The sequence below is a fragment of the Lineus longissimus genome, chromosome 6 (assembly GCF_910592395.1).
Source record: "Lineus longissimus chromosome 6, tnLinLong1.2, whole genome shotgun sequence".
Lineage (NCBI taxonomy): Eukaryota > Metazoa > Nemertea > Pilidiophora > Heteronemertea > Lineidae > Lineus > Lineus longissimus.
The window spans coordinates 19,866,771-19,884,146 of record NC_088313.1 but is presented as its reverse complement, the minus strand read 5'-3'; the positions used below and the strand labels follow the sequence as shown (position 1 = coordinate 19,884,146).

The following is a 17,376-nucleotide window of genomic DNA, read 5'->3' as shown; positions in this document are numbered from 1 at the left end:
CATCCAGGCGGCGGTGTACACTTACTCTTAGTGTGGTTATTCAATCGAATAACAGGTGGTGCTCAAGTTGTATGTACAAGTGATTTGAAGGGGCAATTTGGGTGTGGGATTTAGGTGACCAGGAAGATGATATGTAATTTGAATCTATCCGCCTGCTCTTCACCTATCCGCCTGCTCATCACTGTAGTTACAAACTAAATGCTCATCACTAATAATGAATTTAGCGCCGACTAGTCAAACCATTACCTGGAGTGCTCTAAGGCTTTAATGATAGACCGCGATTTTCGTTGTTCAAGTCGTCGCGCGCGGGTTTATTTCCAGCTTGAATCCATAGATCCATCACTCAGATGACCGCATAACTTGAGTTCCCATTGAATGACTTATCACCGGTATGAATCCACGTCGCTCAGATGACCACATTAACTTGAGTTCCCATTGAATGGTTCATCATCAGTATGAATCCACATCCCTCAGATGACCACCTTAACTTTAGTTCCCATTGAATGGTTCATCACCAGTATGAATCTACATCCCTCCGATGACCACATTAACTTGATTTCGCATTGATGAATGGTCTATCACCAGCATGAATCCATATCCCTCATGACAGCATGATGAGAGAGATGGGACAGGTACAGCCAGGCCGAATCAGTCCTGGCTGCTCCACCGTGCTGACAACATGATGAGAGAGATGAGACCGTCACAACCAGGCCAAATCAGTCTTGGCTGCTCTGCCAAGTTGTCAACATGGTGAGAGAGATGAGGCAGTCACAGCCAGGCCGAATCAGTCCTGACTGCTCTGCCAAGTTGTCAACATGGTGAGAGAGATGAGACAGTCACAGTCAGGCCGAATCAGTCCTGGCTGCTGCACCGTGTTGAGAACATGATGAGAGAGATGAGACAGTCACAACCAGGCCAAATCAGTCTTGGCTGCTCTGCCAAGTTGTCAACATGGTAAGAGAGATGAGGCAGTCACAGCCAGGCCGAATCAGTCCTGGCTGCTCCACCGTGTTGGCAATATGGTGAGAGAGATGAGAGGGTCACAGCCAGTCCAAATCAGTCTTTGCAGCTCCACCGTGTTGACAATATGATGAGAGAGATGAGACAGTCACAACCAGGCCACGTCAGTCGTCTTGGCTGCTCTGCCAAGTTGTCAACATGGTGAGAGAGATGAGACAGTCACAGCCAGGCCGAATCAGTCCTGGCTGCTCCACGGTGTTGACAGCATGATGAGAGAGATAGGATGGTCAGAGCCAGGCCGAATCAGTCCTGGCTGCTCCACTCACACTCCACCGTGTTGAAAACATAATGAGAGAGATGAGACAGTCACAACCAGGCCACGTCAGTCTCGGCTGCTCTGCCAAGTTGTCAACATGGTGAGAGAATTGAGACAGTCACAGTCAGGCTGAATCAGTCCTGGCTGCTCGACCGTGTTGATAACATAATGAGAGAGATGAGACAGTCACAGCCAGGCCAAATCAATCTTGACCGGCCAAATCAGTCTTTGCTGCTCGATCGTGTTGACAGGATGGTGAGAAAGATGAGACGGTCACAGCCAGGCCGAATCTGTCCTGGCTGCTCCACTGTGTTGAAAGCATGGTGAGAGAGATGAGACGGTCACAGCCAGGCCAAATCAGTCTTTGCTGCTCGACCGTGTTGTCAACATGGTGACAGGGATGAGACGGTCACAACCAGGCCGAATCAGTCCTGGCTGATCCACTGTGAAATTGATAGCATGATGAGAGAGATGGGACGGTCACAACCAGGCGCAGGCCAGGTTTAAAGCACAAATATCAGTTTTGGTCATATTTTCCCTAAACAGCTTTTCTTCATTGGGTTGCTGCTCTTAGGGTTCTGCTACTCTTTACACTGGGCTAGGAAATTCTTCCAGGCCTAACTCTGGTTCCCGAAGCTGCTGTGCTTGTAGGGGGCTTTCTGCTCAGGCATCATGCTGGAGCATTTTTATACTAATGTGTAAAGTACAAGCTCTAGTGAACTCACACAACTGTTTGACATGGGGTAGCCCCCCCCCGCCCCCAACCCCCGTCCTTCCGACATTTTTCAGCCAGTGCATTGGAGCTGAGTCCCCCAACTCCCCTCCTGTTTAGCCAGTGGATTTGGGGATTCCCCCCCCCCCCCCCCCATCTGACATGTTTCAGTGCATTGGGGGAAAGCGCAAAAATTTTCAGATTCATGGACATATGGATTAGCTCCCCTCCCCCCCCCCCCCCCCCCCCCCCCCCCCCCCTCTCCCCACTCTCCCCCTCCCGCGCGCCCCGACTCGTGTTTAGAAATGGAATGGAACTACCTGATCACGTGGTAGTGTTTGTAAACACGGGTGCAAAATGGTAATTGAATCACGTGATAGTCACATGATTAAATTCCAGTTCTATCCAGTTTTCGATGGATTGTCGAAGGCGCCCGAATAATCAGGATATTTGTAACAAGCTATTGGATTGGACCATTTTTTGGCCAGGACGAATCGGAGCCATTCAAAACTATTCTAACAAAATTTTCATTACATTAATTTATTCACAATTCCGAGTGAGCAGAAACGACGAATCGGCTTAATCGAGTATATATGCCAGACATTTTTAGCTTCAAGTTTCGCCGATTTTGGTGTGATAAGGCCGTTGTTTTACCAGAAGTCTGATGGTAATCGAGATGACGGGCTCTACACAGTTCAATTCTGCAAATGGAAATTTTCTCTGCGGTGTTGTGGAAGGTAAAAATGGGTTGAAATTTTTGTGGTGCTAGCCTATGGATGCCCTGGCCTATATTATAATGATGGTTGGTTGTTGTGCCGCACCCCAAACAACCACAAGTTTTTGTCGGTCGAATGCAGCTTTTCTGCATCGAGGTATTTCTCCATGTTCTCATCAGACATTTGTACTGCACCGCGCATTCGCCTTTTGGTTTAAAGTTGAAACTTTGGCGTTTGGTGGTGTGGATTGGAGGCGCTGGCATAGGCCTACCACTGCACTGACTGTGGGTCTGTACATGTGATGTCGACCTTCAGTATCACATGATCATGTGACGTCACGTCTCGTTCAAAATTATGAGAAATCTTGAAAATCGCTCTCATTTTCACAATTGCTCTTGGATTTTCATCAAATCTACCTCAAATTGATTGTCAATTTTGTCCATGCGTTTTAAAAACGAAAACGGCCTGATGTTTCAGACCCTAGCCTATGCTGGCTATGCCTATGGCATCGGGCACGGCTAGAAAATTTTAGTAGCATTGAAGAAATGTCATGAAAAATTACGATGGACAAACTCCAGATGCTCTGTTGCAAGTAGTGTCGTCACGACGTGCCTTTTTTTGATACATGCATTAAGCATTGGGGCTAGCACAAAATCATCATCTTTTTGAGCGAAACCTCAACCTAGATATCTGTTCTCACTCACTGTTGTTCGATTTCAGGTTTCTATGGCCGACCATGGACATCAGAGCAAAGGAAAGATCTTTTCAAGAAGATGAACAAGTTTGGCTTGAACACCTACTTGTATGCTCCAAAAGATGACTACAAACATAGGGCTTATTGGAGGGACTTGTACTCCGTGGAGGAAGCAGGTACGTCTTTTTATCCCATGCCAAAAAAGGATGAAGAAAGATGCAATAAGTCTGCAGCAGTTTGGTAGTGTTTGGTGGTAATGATAGATGGCGAAGGCTGACCACCTTGAGAAATAGATTAAGATTTAATGTTGTACATTTATTATCACACTTTATAACACTTAACAGTACTGTGAAATAGCCATTGTCTTGTCACTAATATCAGATCCGACTTCATCGTTCAACTAAATCGGTATTGATATAATGATAAATCTTTTCAGAACACTTGACAAATCTCGTGGAAGCCGCTCAGGAAAACAATGTGACATTCATGTATGCTATTTCTCCCGGCATTGACATCACATTCTCCAGTACCAAAGATGTGACCTCCCTCAAAAGAAAACTGGAACAGGTGTCTCAGTTTGGGTGCACTGCCTTCGCCCTGCTCTTTGACGACATAGAGTCAGAGATGTGTGAAGCAGATAAGGAAATGTTCCAGTCATTTGCTCATGCTCAGGTGTCCGTCACAAATGAGATCTTTCAACATTTGGGCCAGCTCAAATTCTTATTCTGTCCAACAGGTAAATACATGTACTGCAGTTTGAATCTTAAGTTGTGAATCACTTGAATTGAAGTTCATCTTAGATAAATATATTCATTGTGACTTCTTGCTGCGGAAGTATCCAAGGATGCTTTTGTATTGTAACACTTTGTTTTAAATGCTTGTCAAGTCTGTCGAAATCCATTTCATTTATATCTCTAGTCTTGTACCAGTTCATAAATCAAAATCAAACCTTTGCTCTTGTCGCCAAGGACGTCAATTTCATAAAATAAGTAGACACGCGTCATGGCAAGGATCATCGTAATATGTCATAAAAGAGCAAGACACTCTGGAATGATACTCAAAATGTGTTTCTTTTTCAGAATATTGTGCCTCTCGGGCCTTCCCAAATGTGGCCACATCAGAATACTTAACAACAATTGGCAGCAAACTACTGCCAGGCATTGATATTATGTGGACAGGTAAACAGGCATTTTATTTCAAAGTAGTCTGTTATTAGGATCAAACCCGATAACAACACTTCTCTCTGCATAATCTTGATAATAATTTTGACTTTACCTAAAATTACCGATTTTTCCCTGCAAGAATTATGTGGCAAACGTCCAGGTGTGGCACTGCTCGGCCATTTGTAGCATTTGGCAAACATCAAGATGCTGGTTGTATCAGCGTGGCTGAAATTGTGATATTAAAGTATTAGGTAACTGTGAATATTTGCTTATTGCGAAAGTATAATTATTATTTTTGACTCATTTTGTTCTCTCTTTCAGGCAGCAAAGTAATCTCCAAGAGTATATCTGTTGACTCTCTCGAGGCAATCGCGACAGTTCTGAAGAGATCACCTGTTATTTGGGATAATATCCATGCAAATGACTATGACCAAAAGCGCTTATTCCTCGGGCCTTACGAAGGGCGATCCACTGATATTATTCCACATCTGAACGGAGTATTGACAAACCCCAACTGTGAATATGAAGCCAACTTTATTGCCTTGCATACCTTGGCTCAGTGGAGCAAGTCTGGACCTGGTGCTAACAAAAGTGAGAGTGTTCCAGGTATGTTATGAAAAACATTGACAAATGTTATTTCGAACTGTTTTCCAATGTTCAGTCTCCCTGAACTGAATAGGTTTACCATGAGAGTAAATTCGTGTAAACTGGTAACACAGAAAATAATCATGCTTCATTCAATATGTTCTCATCTTGCAGCTGATAGCCCAGTGAGTGCCGACATAAAACTAGAGACAGAGAGTGAAACTGACAGTGACCTTTCCGCGAAGCTCGCCATGGGGTATTCACCAAAACATGCCCTTAAAGTAGCAATCAACGAATGGTTACCAGAGTTCTACGTTGCCAAGTCTTCATCAAGTTCAAAGAATTCTGCCTCTACACCGGTCTCAATGGCTCCAACGACATTCCAACCAAATGTGAACACTTGCATGACTGTGACGCCAACAACTCAGGTCTCCAGCAGTGGAATCCCTGTGCCAATCGACAATCTGAACCTAGAACTCAGCATTAACAACTTGAACAATATAAACGAAGTAAATGTGAATGATTCATATCTGCAACCAGTCATGAATCCAGTCAATAGTCTAGTGGACTCTGAAACTGCCAGTAGTAGTGGTGTGAGCGAATTGGACTCTATTCCAGAACCGATGGAAGTTGTTCCCTCGGCTTCCTGTCCTAAGTCAAATAAGAATGAACTTGAGTTAATGCAGGTTGACATTGAATCTAACTGTGATAATACTTCTCGAACAAAGGAGGAGCGCCTAACAGAGTGTGACGTCTCAGTGTTAGTGGATCTCTTTTATCTGCCATACGCACATGGATCAAAGGCCGTTGAACTTCTGGATGAATTCCATTGGTTGAAGACAAACGCTAATCTAATTACAGACAGCACTGCCGAGCAGGATCCATCCAGTGAACAGGTAAGTAGTAATGCGTTGGTCCTCTTGTCCTTATAGAATTGTTTTAGAAAAAGGAACATTTAACCTTGTTGCAGGAGGGCAAGTGCTGGTTTACAGTTGTCCGCGGTATTGTCTTCTGAACATAAACTATAGAAGGGCATAGATAGTCCCAGGATTGGACGACTCCTGCAGTATACTCACAACATTTGACAGTATCTTGGAAGTCGGCATTCAAAAGTGTGACTTTGAACCTTACGTTTCTGTTTTACTTCAGGTGAAAGAATGGAAGGAGCGAGCTGGCAAGTTTGATGCCTTTGTGAAACAGCTGTGTGATATGTGTGATCGACTGTTCAAAATCCCCAACAGGAGTCTTCTCTATGACCTCTACCCATACATTTGGGACATGAGGGGTGTGTTATGTCTCTTAAACTCCTTCATCAAGTGGCTTGGTAAGTTTTCCAGTCCGATTAAAAGCCAAGTGACATCCTTCATTCAGTTCATGGGTCATATCCTCTTCTCTATGGGAGAGTCACGATGTGTTACCTCTCAGTTAGTGATGATGGCTGAGCTTCAAATTGAATGAAAGTCTTATACATCTCGACATCCCATAGCATGGGACATGTCCTGTGACGACAAAAACTGTCCATTCCAACAAAATGGATAATCCACGGCAATAACAAAGCCAATAAAGTTTAAAAAGTTCATCAAAATCATATGGAGAAACTACCAAAAGAAACCTGAAGTCTGATCTTATCCAGGACAGGAATACTGGCAATGAATGAATGAACATAGCAAAAGTAATTCAACAATCTACAATGGGACTATGAAGAAACTTAACTAAAATGCTTTCCTGAGAAAGCACTTATCACTTCAAAATATTTATGGCAATTGTTCTAAATTGGTGGCTGTTGATTAACAGTATGCAGTTTCCCTTCCTTACGTCCCACTTAAGTCCTTCATTTCTTCACAGCTTCAAACTGATAAGGTATCTGGGTTTCATTGGTTCTCTTTGACCAGATTCGTCCGAGGTTTGCACTTGATTAATGCACGATATATGCATTGTGTTTTTACCGAATTTGTCAGATGAAGCGGTAGTGATGAAAATGTTTTGGGTACTTCTTGGCATTGTTAATTATTGCCGTGCTCACTGAGGGTGCCGATTATGGTATTTCCACCTCTAAAGACTCAAAAGTTCAAAACCAAGAAGTAGTCTGTTCGAAAGATTTTGGACCTTTTTTGAGATCAGTGTATTCAGTTGTTACCACATGTACTTCGTAGGATAACAGACTTCTGATTAAAAGTGAACTTTTGGGTATGTCCTGGTGTAAGTGCCAGGTATGTCATGCATCTGGAAGTGGGTGCAAATGAGAATCTCTAAACCTTGTTGTCGTGTGATAGATAAAAACCTCGGGAAGGCCGTCTAGTTTAATCAACCCACATGTTTCTTTCATTGTCTTGAATGACCCAAAGTTGCATTTCGATCACTATTGCTTCCTTGCTGTATTAATTAATACAGAAAACAGGGTTTGAAATGATGGGTAATCTGGTTTTAGTGTCATTGGGCAGTGGCACCACTTGCCATGATTTGTAGATCCTTCCAGTTCTACATCTTCTTGTCAATGAATTGTACAAAGTGTGTTTGATATCTTCCCTGGCTCAACAAGTTTTGCTGGGAGCCAGTGCATGATACCAAAACGATACCAGTGAGTAATAAAATTTGGGGGAGGTCTTCTTTGGGGTCGCTTTTGTGCCCAATTCTAACGCAGGTTAGCCATGGTCAAACCCTGTTATGATTCTTTTCAGATGACTTAACACCATTCCTACTGCTTTTCGCTAAGCAGACCCTTGTGATTGTTTAAGTGCAGACCACTGGCAAATTTGATCAGTTTGAAAATCCAATGTGTGCTCCAGCTGTGAAAACATTCACCAACTTTACCCCTGTCTGTTGAATACGGTTTCTTGTCAACCTGTGAACTGAGGTAAAAAATATTACGACAGATATTTTGACTGCTTGCTTGACATGACTTGCATTACTCAAATGTTTCACTGTCTGTTGTAAACAGTATCTTTGGTTGTAACAACAATACATTGGTACTTATGAAAAAAGTGTAGGAAATTACTGTGCTGTCTCTTTCCCTCTTAATCAAATGGCATGTGGTAAAATACTACTGCCAGAATAGTACATTACTGCCTCTGAGACCATTGAAAGAATCTTCCACTTAGTCCTTCCTTTGTGCTGATGAAACTGCTCCTGTTAATGAACAGTGTTCCAATTATAATGGATTCATACAGACATGGTCACGAGTAAATTAATGTTTTTTGTAAGACCAACGACCCACATTTTTGGCTTTACATTTTTCCAGCAACGTGTAATCGCTGTTGCTCAGTTGAGCCCTGTCATAATGAACTAATATGTATGAATCCATACCTTATTATGTGATCTAATATCTATTCTCTTACAGCAACAAACACAAAAGAAACTTACTAATCCCACTTTTCCTCTTTTTCTTCTTTTAAACAGAAATGGGACATCTGCCATATATCAGTGTGTGTTACCTGACAAGAGCATTTACATGTACGCATCTGGGAGTAAAATATTCATTTTATTTACATTTCAATATTAAGTACAAGTGGTAGGTAAAGCTGCGCGCGTTCGCCCCAAAGCCACATGGCGCTGCGTTCGGTTTGGAAGCTCTGCGTTTGCGTGCTAACTTGTTTTGAGAGGAAAATCATCAAGTCTGCCCTATTTGATATTACTAATAGTTTTGTTTTCAAGCAGGTTTAAAAATTCAGATGGCATTTGTGTCTGAATTCTTTGGATACATAAAGTAATAAACCAGTTTCACCCAACTCAGGACTTCAAAGATGTACCTGCATCCATTGTACATAGACTCTGCCCCTCTGTGGTGCCAACTTGTTACGTAGGTAGAAACCTACGTCTGTGTTGGACGGGCCCCGTCTCTGCTTATGTTATAATCAAAGGGATTGTGGAGTAAACATGCATGAGGTGGGCACTTCTGGGTGACTTCGCTGTTTATGATCAAGATATCATTGAAGAGTGGGAAGGAAGGGTTGTGCATTTTCATCATTTCTGGTACTTCTATGAATTCCTGAGGTTAATATTATTACTGAAACTGGTCATAATTTCTGGTTACAGATTTGATCAACTTGTGTATCTGTTCCCCTGTCCCATAATATTTTTCTTTCAGCGCGCTTTTTATATTGCCCCATCCCCTGTACCAAGTAGAAAGTAAACATGTGGCTTGCGCGTATCTAGAACTTTTATTGCTGACCTACCAGTACCGATATTATGATGTCTTTGTTGAATATGGCAGAGTCTTGCAGAAAAAAGCAAAAGACAAATGAAAAAGCAAAACAAAATATTTAAAAAATCTTTTTTATTTGTTTGGTCTGATGGCATTGATGCTGATTTTGCTGTGATAGAAGAAATGCACTTTTCCTGATTCTGCCATTGCCTCCTCAGCCACATATCTCACCCAGATACTGGCTAGCGCATTTACTTGCAGAAGAATTCATTCGTGTCGTTTGTCTCTGACCTCTGCAGTAACTCTTGCAGCAGGTGGACCAACTTTTCAAACACATTAATTGCTTTTACATTATAGATCTTGTGAGTAAAAAAAACTTTGGCCTGGGATCCACATTAGACGTTTAATATTGTCTTGTTTATAATTTAGGGGCCACTAAAGGTTACAAGGAAGCTTTTATGAATGGAGACCAAGAACCCTGGGTTTTCCGAGGTGGCCTACAAGCCGAGTTCCAAGTATGTATATTCGCAATTTGGATGTATTATCTATATGTCCTGTACAGATAGTCGGTCCTTTTTTTGTTCACTTTAACCTTTGATACCACTTTCAGAGATGACGCTCTTTTAATATTATTTACTGTTGTAATTTGCAGCTTCGATCACCTTGCATCACCACCTGGGCTCTGCTAACTGCTGCGGACGCGCGAAACAGTTGTAGAGAAATGGCACAAATAATCATCTTTTACCCAGTTGTAGGTCATTGGTGGTTCTCAACACAGCATTGTTGGCTGCACTATCTGATGTTAGGTTAGGTTTGATAGTCCTGGTTAAAATTTTGAAAGGGAAAACTGCGCTTAGTTTGCCCTGCGCTCCAAAATTTCAACCTGCTTCAAATCTGACTGACAAAAATGCTGGTCTGGTTGTCTCTGGATATGGTAAATATGAATGAGAACTGTGCCATTTCTCTAGACTGAAACATATACTGACACAATTTCATTTTCAGTGAGATGCATTGAGGAGTCTGGATGCGTTATGTTGTTCTTTCCGGCACTGCAAATGGACACATGAGTGGAAACATGCATGGACATAGCCTGTCAATTAAAGCTGGTTGTTATTTTCAGGGGTGTTTTAGTTATTATCGTCTTGTTTTTCATTGTCTATTAGCAATGAAAATGGTTAGGAAGTGAAGTCATTTTCGAAGTGAATGATGCTTTATTCATTAATCTTTAGCATGAATGAAAATGTTTTCTTTTTGGCCCCTGACCGTCAGCTTTTGACCTAATGTCCATGCACTTCACTCATCAGTCCATATTCTTGCAGTGAGCTCTCCGTTAGCAGGCGCAGGTGATAATGCTTGGTGATCTTGATGGTAACAGTGCATGAGTTCCCAGAGATACCATTGATAATAAACAAAAAGAGAACCCTATTAACATTTTAAAAATGACAATGGAACAAATTTCAAAAAGTTCTGTTATTAGTATGCCTTAGTGTTCATTGTACTTGTTGATAGGGTTCTTGCCCGTCATCTATGAAACACGTACTTTCTCTCTCCAGGGTAAATCTGTTGCGAAGTCAAAGACTTATTGTGTGCTGTTTTCTCCCATTTCTAGCGTATGCTACCCCTTGATAGTGCCCACGACTTGTTCATGTTGAAAGCACCAGAGAAACCTATGTCAAGGGTTTACGTCGTTCGCCCTTACTTGCCTTCAGATGAGGTATGTACACGTAATGACTTCTCCATCTTTCTTAGGGATCAGTTCTAAAAACAGTGTTCTTCATGTTGGAATAAAGCTGGAAGTATGATTGAAACATGTCTCATGTCATGGATTTTGAATGTTCAATATGCTGAGCCTTTAATGCTACTGAAAAAAGCTCAAATGTTTAAACAAAGTGGTTTACAATTCATTTGCTGAGTGGTACAACCTGTTCAAATACCTGGTGAGTTTACCATGTTCTCTCTTCTTTCCAGGAGTCTGCCTATCATCTGTGTCGCAAGACTTGTGATGATGGAATGGATGGAACTGACATCTTCCCTGATCACCCCAACCTGATTGCTGACAAGTAAGTTTAGCATGAAGACTTGTCTCTGGGGGGCAAATTATATCTTTGATGACAAGTGTTTGACTCAATCAAGACCCTTGCTCATTTTCTAGCAAGTTTGCACCATTTTCATGTGTCTCCAGTCAACAATTCCATGATGGTGCATTGAAGGTTGCTATAAAAGTGCATTGCTTGATTTCGGAAGTTAGTGAAGTAATGTCCCCCCCCCCCCCTGTTCAGACTCTGGGCCTGGTTAAAATTTGTTCATTTCCTTCCAGGCTGGTTGGTGGCATCTTGTCACTTTCACCCCAGTATAGCTTCGTGATCGATGATGATGTTGGCATCTGTGCTTACGCCTTGGCTGTCTTGGATGTGAAGAGCTTCTATGCCAAGCACGATGGAGAATGGATAGGAGCCATGAGGAGGAAATACAAGAAACCAGCCAAGAAGGCTATCAAGGACCTCACTCCTGCAGAGGTAAGTGTTCTGCCAAGATTGGCTCGGATGTTGTGGCCCTCTAATATTGCTGGAGACAACTAGTTTTACTTGACAATCTGTGACCTAAATTCCTAAACTCGTTTGTAGTTTCAAATGCCTTAAATTATTTCTGATATTTCAGGAAATCATTATGAGCTTCTATGAGAAGCGTAATCGGCCATCTGAAGATCTGTACGCCCGCTACCCGTCGCAGATCCGTATTGATGTTCTTCCTGAAAGACTTGATGATGCCTCGACCGTGAAACGTCTTCTTGCCTGTGTGCTGTCCGCCCTCAAAGCCAATGGCTCACATGGAGTCCACTGTGAAGTGTGCGTGGGAGATAAACATATCGTTGAATTCTACACCAAATTGGGATTCTTTGACGTTTCCGGTATGATCAGTCACATTCCAGAAAACACCATGATCTTGGCTCGTGCAATTTAGCTCACTTGGACTGTAATATTCCACAATAGAGGTGCTATATTACTGTGAGCATTATCATGCATTCAAAGGTGCCATTGTGTTGAATGATGATTGTGCAATAGCTAGTCTTGTGTATAGAGACGTGGTCGCAATAGCCCTTTCATTCCAATACCAACATAAATCAACACTGTGTATGCAGTAAAAAAATTATATTGCAGTGTTGTATGACTTAATAAGACAACCTGTAAAATAGAAAAGTGGTTTTGAAATGAATGTGATTGCTGTTGCGCTCCAGAAATCTTTAGTGACTGCAAAGTCCATGAATTGTTGGTATTGTAAATATTGTAAACAGTGCTGTACCGAGATGAGTATGGGAGACATTGCATTGCTTTGTGCCTTGCATATGGTAATCCTGGCAGCCAGGAGCACATGGGATTCTGTTATATGGAGGTGTTACTTAAATTATGCCAGCAGCCATATATTCTTGTGTTTTAATCAGTTGTGTCCTGTTGATCTTCAAATTATGTGATTAAGGATTGGATAACTAAATATGTTAGTTCTGAAGTTGAAAAATCGATTGATGGTAGAACATATCCCTCCTTATAAATTTGACATTGCTCCAGGAATTTGAAAATTAAAAACTTCCATTTTGGTGATTTTTGTGTCTTCCTATTTGCTGTGTGATATTTTTGAGGGGACAGCTCGCTCACTAACAATAGGAACGGAAAATTCATGATTAATTGAAAAGGGGCCTTTCAGATCTTTTCAATTGTTTACTATTCATATGTTGTGATATAAGTTTCAATTTATAGTGAATTAAAGTTGTCAATTGTTCTAGCATTTGTAGAAATGTCATCTTTGAAACTACCCATTTCGTATGGCAAAGTTTTCTATAATAACCCACGCTCAAAAAACTTCGAAGTTAGATGGTGGTATTTTACTTGAACATAGAAGAACGTAGTTTTGATGAGAGAAAAATGCTTCGGATCAATAGTGTACATTTTTGTACGACATGTAACATCAATCTAACAATTCTGGACAAAGTAGTCATGTAAATAGGCTGTTGATATGAAAATAAAAGTCGAAAACAAGAAATTCAAGTCTTTCTCTCTGATCAGACCCCTGGTCCAGCCGACTCGAGTTGGGTTTGGTATCCCCAATTGCCTTGAGTGCAGGTAACGCAACCTTAATTCAAGTTTTGGGACCACATCCTGAACTGTACCGATCCTTTGACTTTATGCTTCTGCATTTAGTAGAGCTTCTGTCTTACTGAAGACGGAGACTCCTGACAAAAAGTGGAAGTGGAAATGTCAAGTGAGATCCCTGAATGTCCAGTCATCGTGGACAAAGAAACAATCCGCTTTGGATGGACGATTTTAATCTTCCATTCAATTCTTGGTCAGTTATTCCACCTGCCTGTTTCCCAACAATTTAATGTCCTTGGTCTCTTTGTGGCAGTTCCTCCAGACCCTGGGACAACACTCTAGTCAGGACAGTCTCATCCAAGTTATGAATGCTTCCTACTGATACTGGTCCCCAATAAGCAGGGTGACAATCTCTCCCAGGGAGTACGAGGACACAGTCACAACACAACAATGCATCATGTCCTTGGTCTCTTTCAGTCGGCTCCTCCAGACCTGTGAGGACTGTCTCATCCAAGTTGTGAATGCTTCCGACGATATTGGTCCCCAATATGCAAGGCGACAATCTCTCCCAGGGAGTACGAGGACGCAGTCACAACTCAGCAATGCATCATGTTCTTGGTCTCTTTCAGTCGGCTCCTCCAGACCTGTGAGGAATGTCTCATCTAAGTTGTGAATGCTTCCTCGTGATACTGGTCCCCAATATGCAAAGTGACAATCTCTCCCAGGGAGTACGAGGACGCAGTCACAACTCAACAATGTATCATGTCCTTGGTCTCTTTCAGTCGGCTCCTCCAGACCCATGAGGACAGTCTCATCCAAGTTATGAATGCTTCCTGACGATTCTGGTCCCCAATATGCAAGGCGACAATCTCTCCCAGGGAGTACGAGGACGCAGACACAACTCAACAATGCATCATGTCCTTGGTCTCTTTCAGTCGGCTCCTCCAGACCTGTGAGGACTGTCTCATCCAAGTTGTGAATGCTTCCTGACGATTCTGGTCCCCAATATGCCAGGCGACAATCTCTCCAAGGGAGTACGAGGACGCAGACACAACTCAACAATGCACCATGTCCTTGGTCTCTTTCAGTCGGCTCCTCCAGACCTGTGAGGACAGTCTCATCTAAGTGGTGAATGCTTCCTAATGATACTGGTCCCCAATAAGCTATATTCTTGTTTGAACATCAGAACTTGAACAAGGCACTATGGATATATTTTCTGGACTATACGGCAAAAGATAATGGCAGCTCATGAGCCTGACGAGATAGGGCTTATTCGGGACGAGACAGTCTAAGACTGCAAGAATAAGTAGAGAGAAACATCAAACGATTGCAACGGTATGCCAACCAGCAGATCCTTTTCAGAGACATTCTGTATAGGAAGGCAACAGTATACACTGGAAAGCTCGGTTGTGACGATGTATTTTTGTTTCTGGTCATGATCCTTTGTAGTCTACACAAACCTTATTCTGTTATTGCAAGGCGAAGGCGCAGATTTCAATCGCATGTCTTACAATTCTGAAAGAGGTAGGTTGTGAAAATGTCTCCATGTCAGTCTCCTTCTTTTCTGAGACAGTAAGGTTGCGACAGTACCGAACAATTGTGGACGAGTAAGATTGTTACAATGTCTTCCTCTCTTGTCCTTCGTTCAATAGGGCGGCGTATTTATATATTTATATATCTTTTCGCCTGGTTTTGATGTAATGACTTTAAAAGATATCATGAAACAATCCCTGAGTAGGCCTATGCACCGCACTACCCCGACCCCGCTTGACAACCCCTAGATGCAGATGTTCTTTCTGGATGTGCTATATAAACAATGGCGCCGATACGGCTCCTATCCCATTTTATAGCTTTTCCATCTGCTGCCGAAGGAAAGCCGATACGGCTCCTAATCCCATTTGATAGCTTTCGCATCTGCAACGGAAAGGGAAAATGGACCCGCCCAATGAGGTTTGGGGGGGAGGGGGGTAGGGGTGAATGAACTCTCACAAAACAAAAAAAACAGGGTCATTGCAGCGTTCTTTGCCAGAGATATTATAATCTTAAATTCATAGTCAGTTTCAGGACCCATACGTGGTTTGTAAAGCAAAAAAACGCCATTTTGAGGGTTGGTTTGTGGACCCAATACCCCGCCAAATTTGAGGACCATATTTGGTTGTTTCCAACCAATGACATCGCGTTATTGCTATCACGTGATGCCCGCACTCCTGCACGCCGTGGACGCAGACGATATACATTTCAGAAACTTTTGACATTTCGTGATTATTTTTGGTCCTCAAAGACAGTTTTTGTCGGGTAAATAACAGAAGTTTTATGTCCGAATTCTTGTTTATGATCTCGTGTCCATAACAGGCCCATTCATTTTCATTTTAGTCAACTTGTTCCCTATTTTTTCCGTCGGAGAAGTTAGTGTGAGGTTTTTTTCTCGAAATGCGCAAGCGCCAGTTCGCGTCACATGCTCAGAGCAAAAATCGGCCGCGAAACACCGATCAAATCCTTCATCATCCTTGTGAATTAGCACCAATAATACTTATTTTGAGGTTCTTTGTGAATTTCTACATCTATAGGAACAAATACTGTGAAAAAGTATTCGTACGATATCATATACAAGGGATTTTTGAAAACGGTAACTTCGAACGACGGCAAGTTCTTGATATAGATGAATACATTGTTTCGCGCAACAGTGATGATGATTTCATGGTCGTTTTCGATCATAAATCAGCCTGGTTTGACAGCTCCAAACTTGATAACTAGTAAATATAACTTGTTTTTCGTCATTGTAAGTCGTTCCTTTTGATTTTCAGGTTGAAATCTGCCGTTTACAACGGTTTTTCGCGAGCTTATCCCGTGACACGTTTCGTTTTTCTCGTGGCCGTCTTGTGGCTGAAATGGCATCTCGCCTCCTGGAAATCGTAGATCGAATTGGATAAGTAAACTATTCAGGAATTAACACACAGAATAACCATTGGTAAGCAGTTAACATTCGTATTTCTATTCTGTTTTTCGTCGATTTTGAGGCGAGAATGTAGGTGTGGCATTTGAAATTCACAGCTGAAAACTCTTAAAAAACTTGAATGTCTGTGCATCATATGTGCATCATGTGTGCATCATTCAGTGCATTCACTATTCAGTTCAGTGCATTGTGATGCTCTGTAGCTTATCCCTCCATCCACATTAAAATACTGCCCATCCATGTGGAAATAGACTTGGAAGCCTATATTTCTTATTATTTAGAGGAAGACAATTCTTTCGAGGTCGCACTTTTAAAAGCTTTTCAGAAGAATTAATCTTTCGACAAGGGTGATGTCAATTGTCGTTGTAAAACTTACGCTTCCTCAAGTTCCTGTGAAAAAAATGGCTGATATTTAATATTTTCGCGAACCATCTATATTCCAGCAGCAGCATAGGCAAAGGTTTTACAGCCTAGTGTATTTATTGGAATCCAGATGTCAGGAAAAAATATGTGGCCCATATGTTTCTGGGGGACCCCATGCTCAGCCCCCCCTCACCAGATTTTTACTTTCACAAGATTTAGGGCTAAGTCCCCAATGTCCACCTACCCAAGATCAAGATGAAGATGTTGAGTATTGTGCTATTCTTAAAAATGTCTGACACTCTAGTCTTCAGCATGCAATGAGCTTGGTCGAAGGAAAAGTTGAAAAGGTCTTGGATGTATTAAACAAGACTACCCATTGTAAATATTCTTCCATCTTCTTGATTATAGCAATGAAACGATCAAGTTTATTGGTGATGCCCATTGTTGCCTGAAAGCACAGTTGCGGAGGAAGCTTTGCTTAGAGGAAGATGGTTCCCAGCCTGGAGAGCAACAAAGCCAAGAAGGGATCACTCAACTGAATAAAACAGTATTTCCAGATGAGTACCTGACTGACAATTTACAATAAATACCAAATTTGGCCCACCTGATATTTCATACAGTGATTCATAATCAAACTGGGATTGGACAAGGCCCTTTTTGTGCTTCCATAGTTAAAAATTTCCCAGAT

General features: G+C 42.0%; 1 protein-coding gene and 1 long non-coding RNA gene across 3 annotated transcripts; both read left to right on the top strand.

Annotated features, from left to right (window-relative positions):
- The first annotated feature begins 2,554 nt into the window (after positions 1-2,554).
- On the top strand, positions 2,555-13,322 carry LOC135488902 (protein O-GlcNAcase-like). Of its 2 annotated transcripts, XM_064773826.1 has the most exons (13): positions 2,555-2,725; positions 3,425-3,574; positions 3,835-4,134; positions 4,478-4,576; positions 4,883-5,167; positions 5,321-6,042; positions 6,296-6,470; positions 8,543-8,596; positions 9,717-9,802; positions 10,897-11,001; positions 11,256-11,347; positions 11,605-11,803; positions 11,946-13,322. In XM_064773826.1, the coding sequence occupies exons 1-13, from the start codon at positions 2,653-2,655 to the stop codon at positions 12,246-12,248; spliced, it is 2,643 nt and encodes an 880-aa protein (XP_064629896.1). In that variant the 5' UTR covers positions 2,555-2,652; the 3' UTR covers positions 12,249-13,322. The 2 variants fall into 2 exon arrangements, with proteins under 2 accessions (XP_064629896.1, XP_064629897.1); XM_064773827.1 differs by lacking the exon at positions 8,543-8,596.
- A 2,316-nt stretch (positions 13,323-15,638) lies between these two features.
- On the top strand, positions 15,639-17,174 carry LOC135488928 (uncharacterized). Its single transcript, XR_010447079.1, has 3 exons — positions 15,639-15,667; positions 16,177-16,340; positions 17,097-17,174. It is a non-coding gene; the product is annotated as an uncharacterized LOC135488928 (long non-coding RNA).
- The last annotated feature ends 202 nt before the right edge of the window (positions 17,175-17,376 follow it).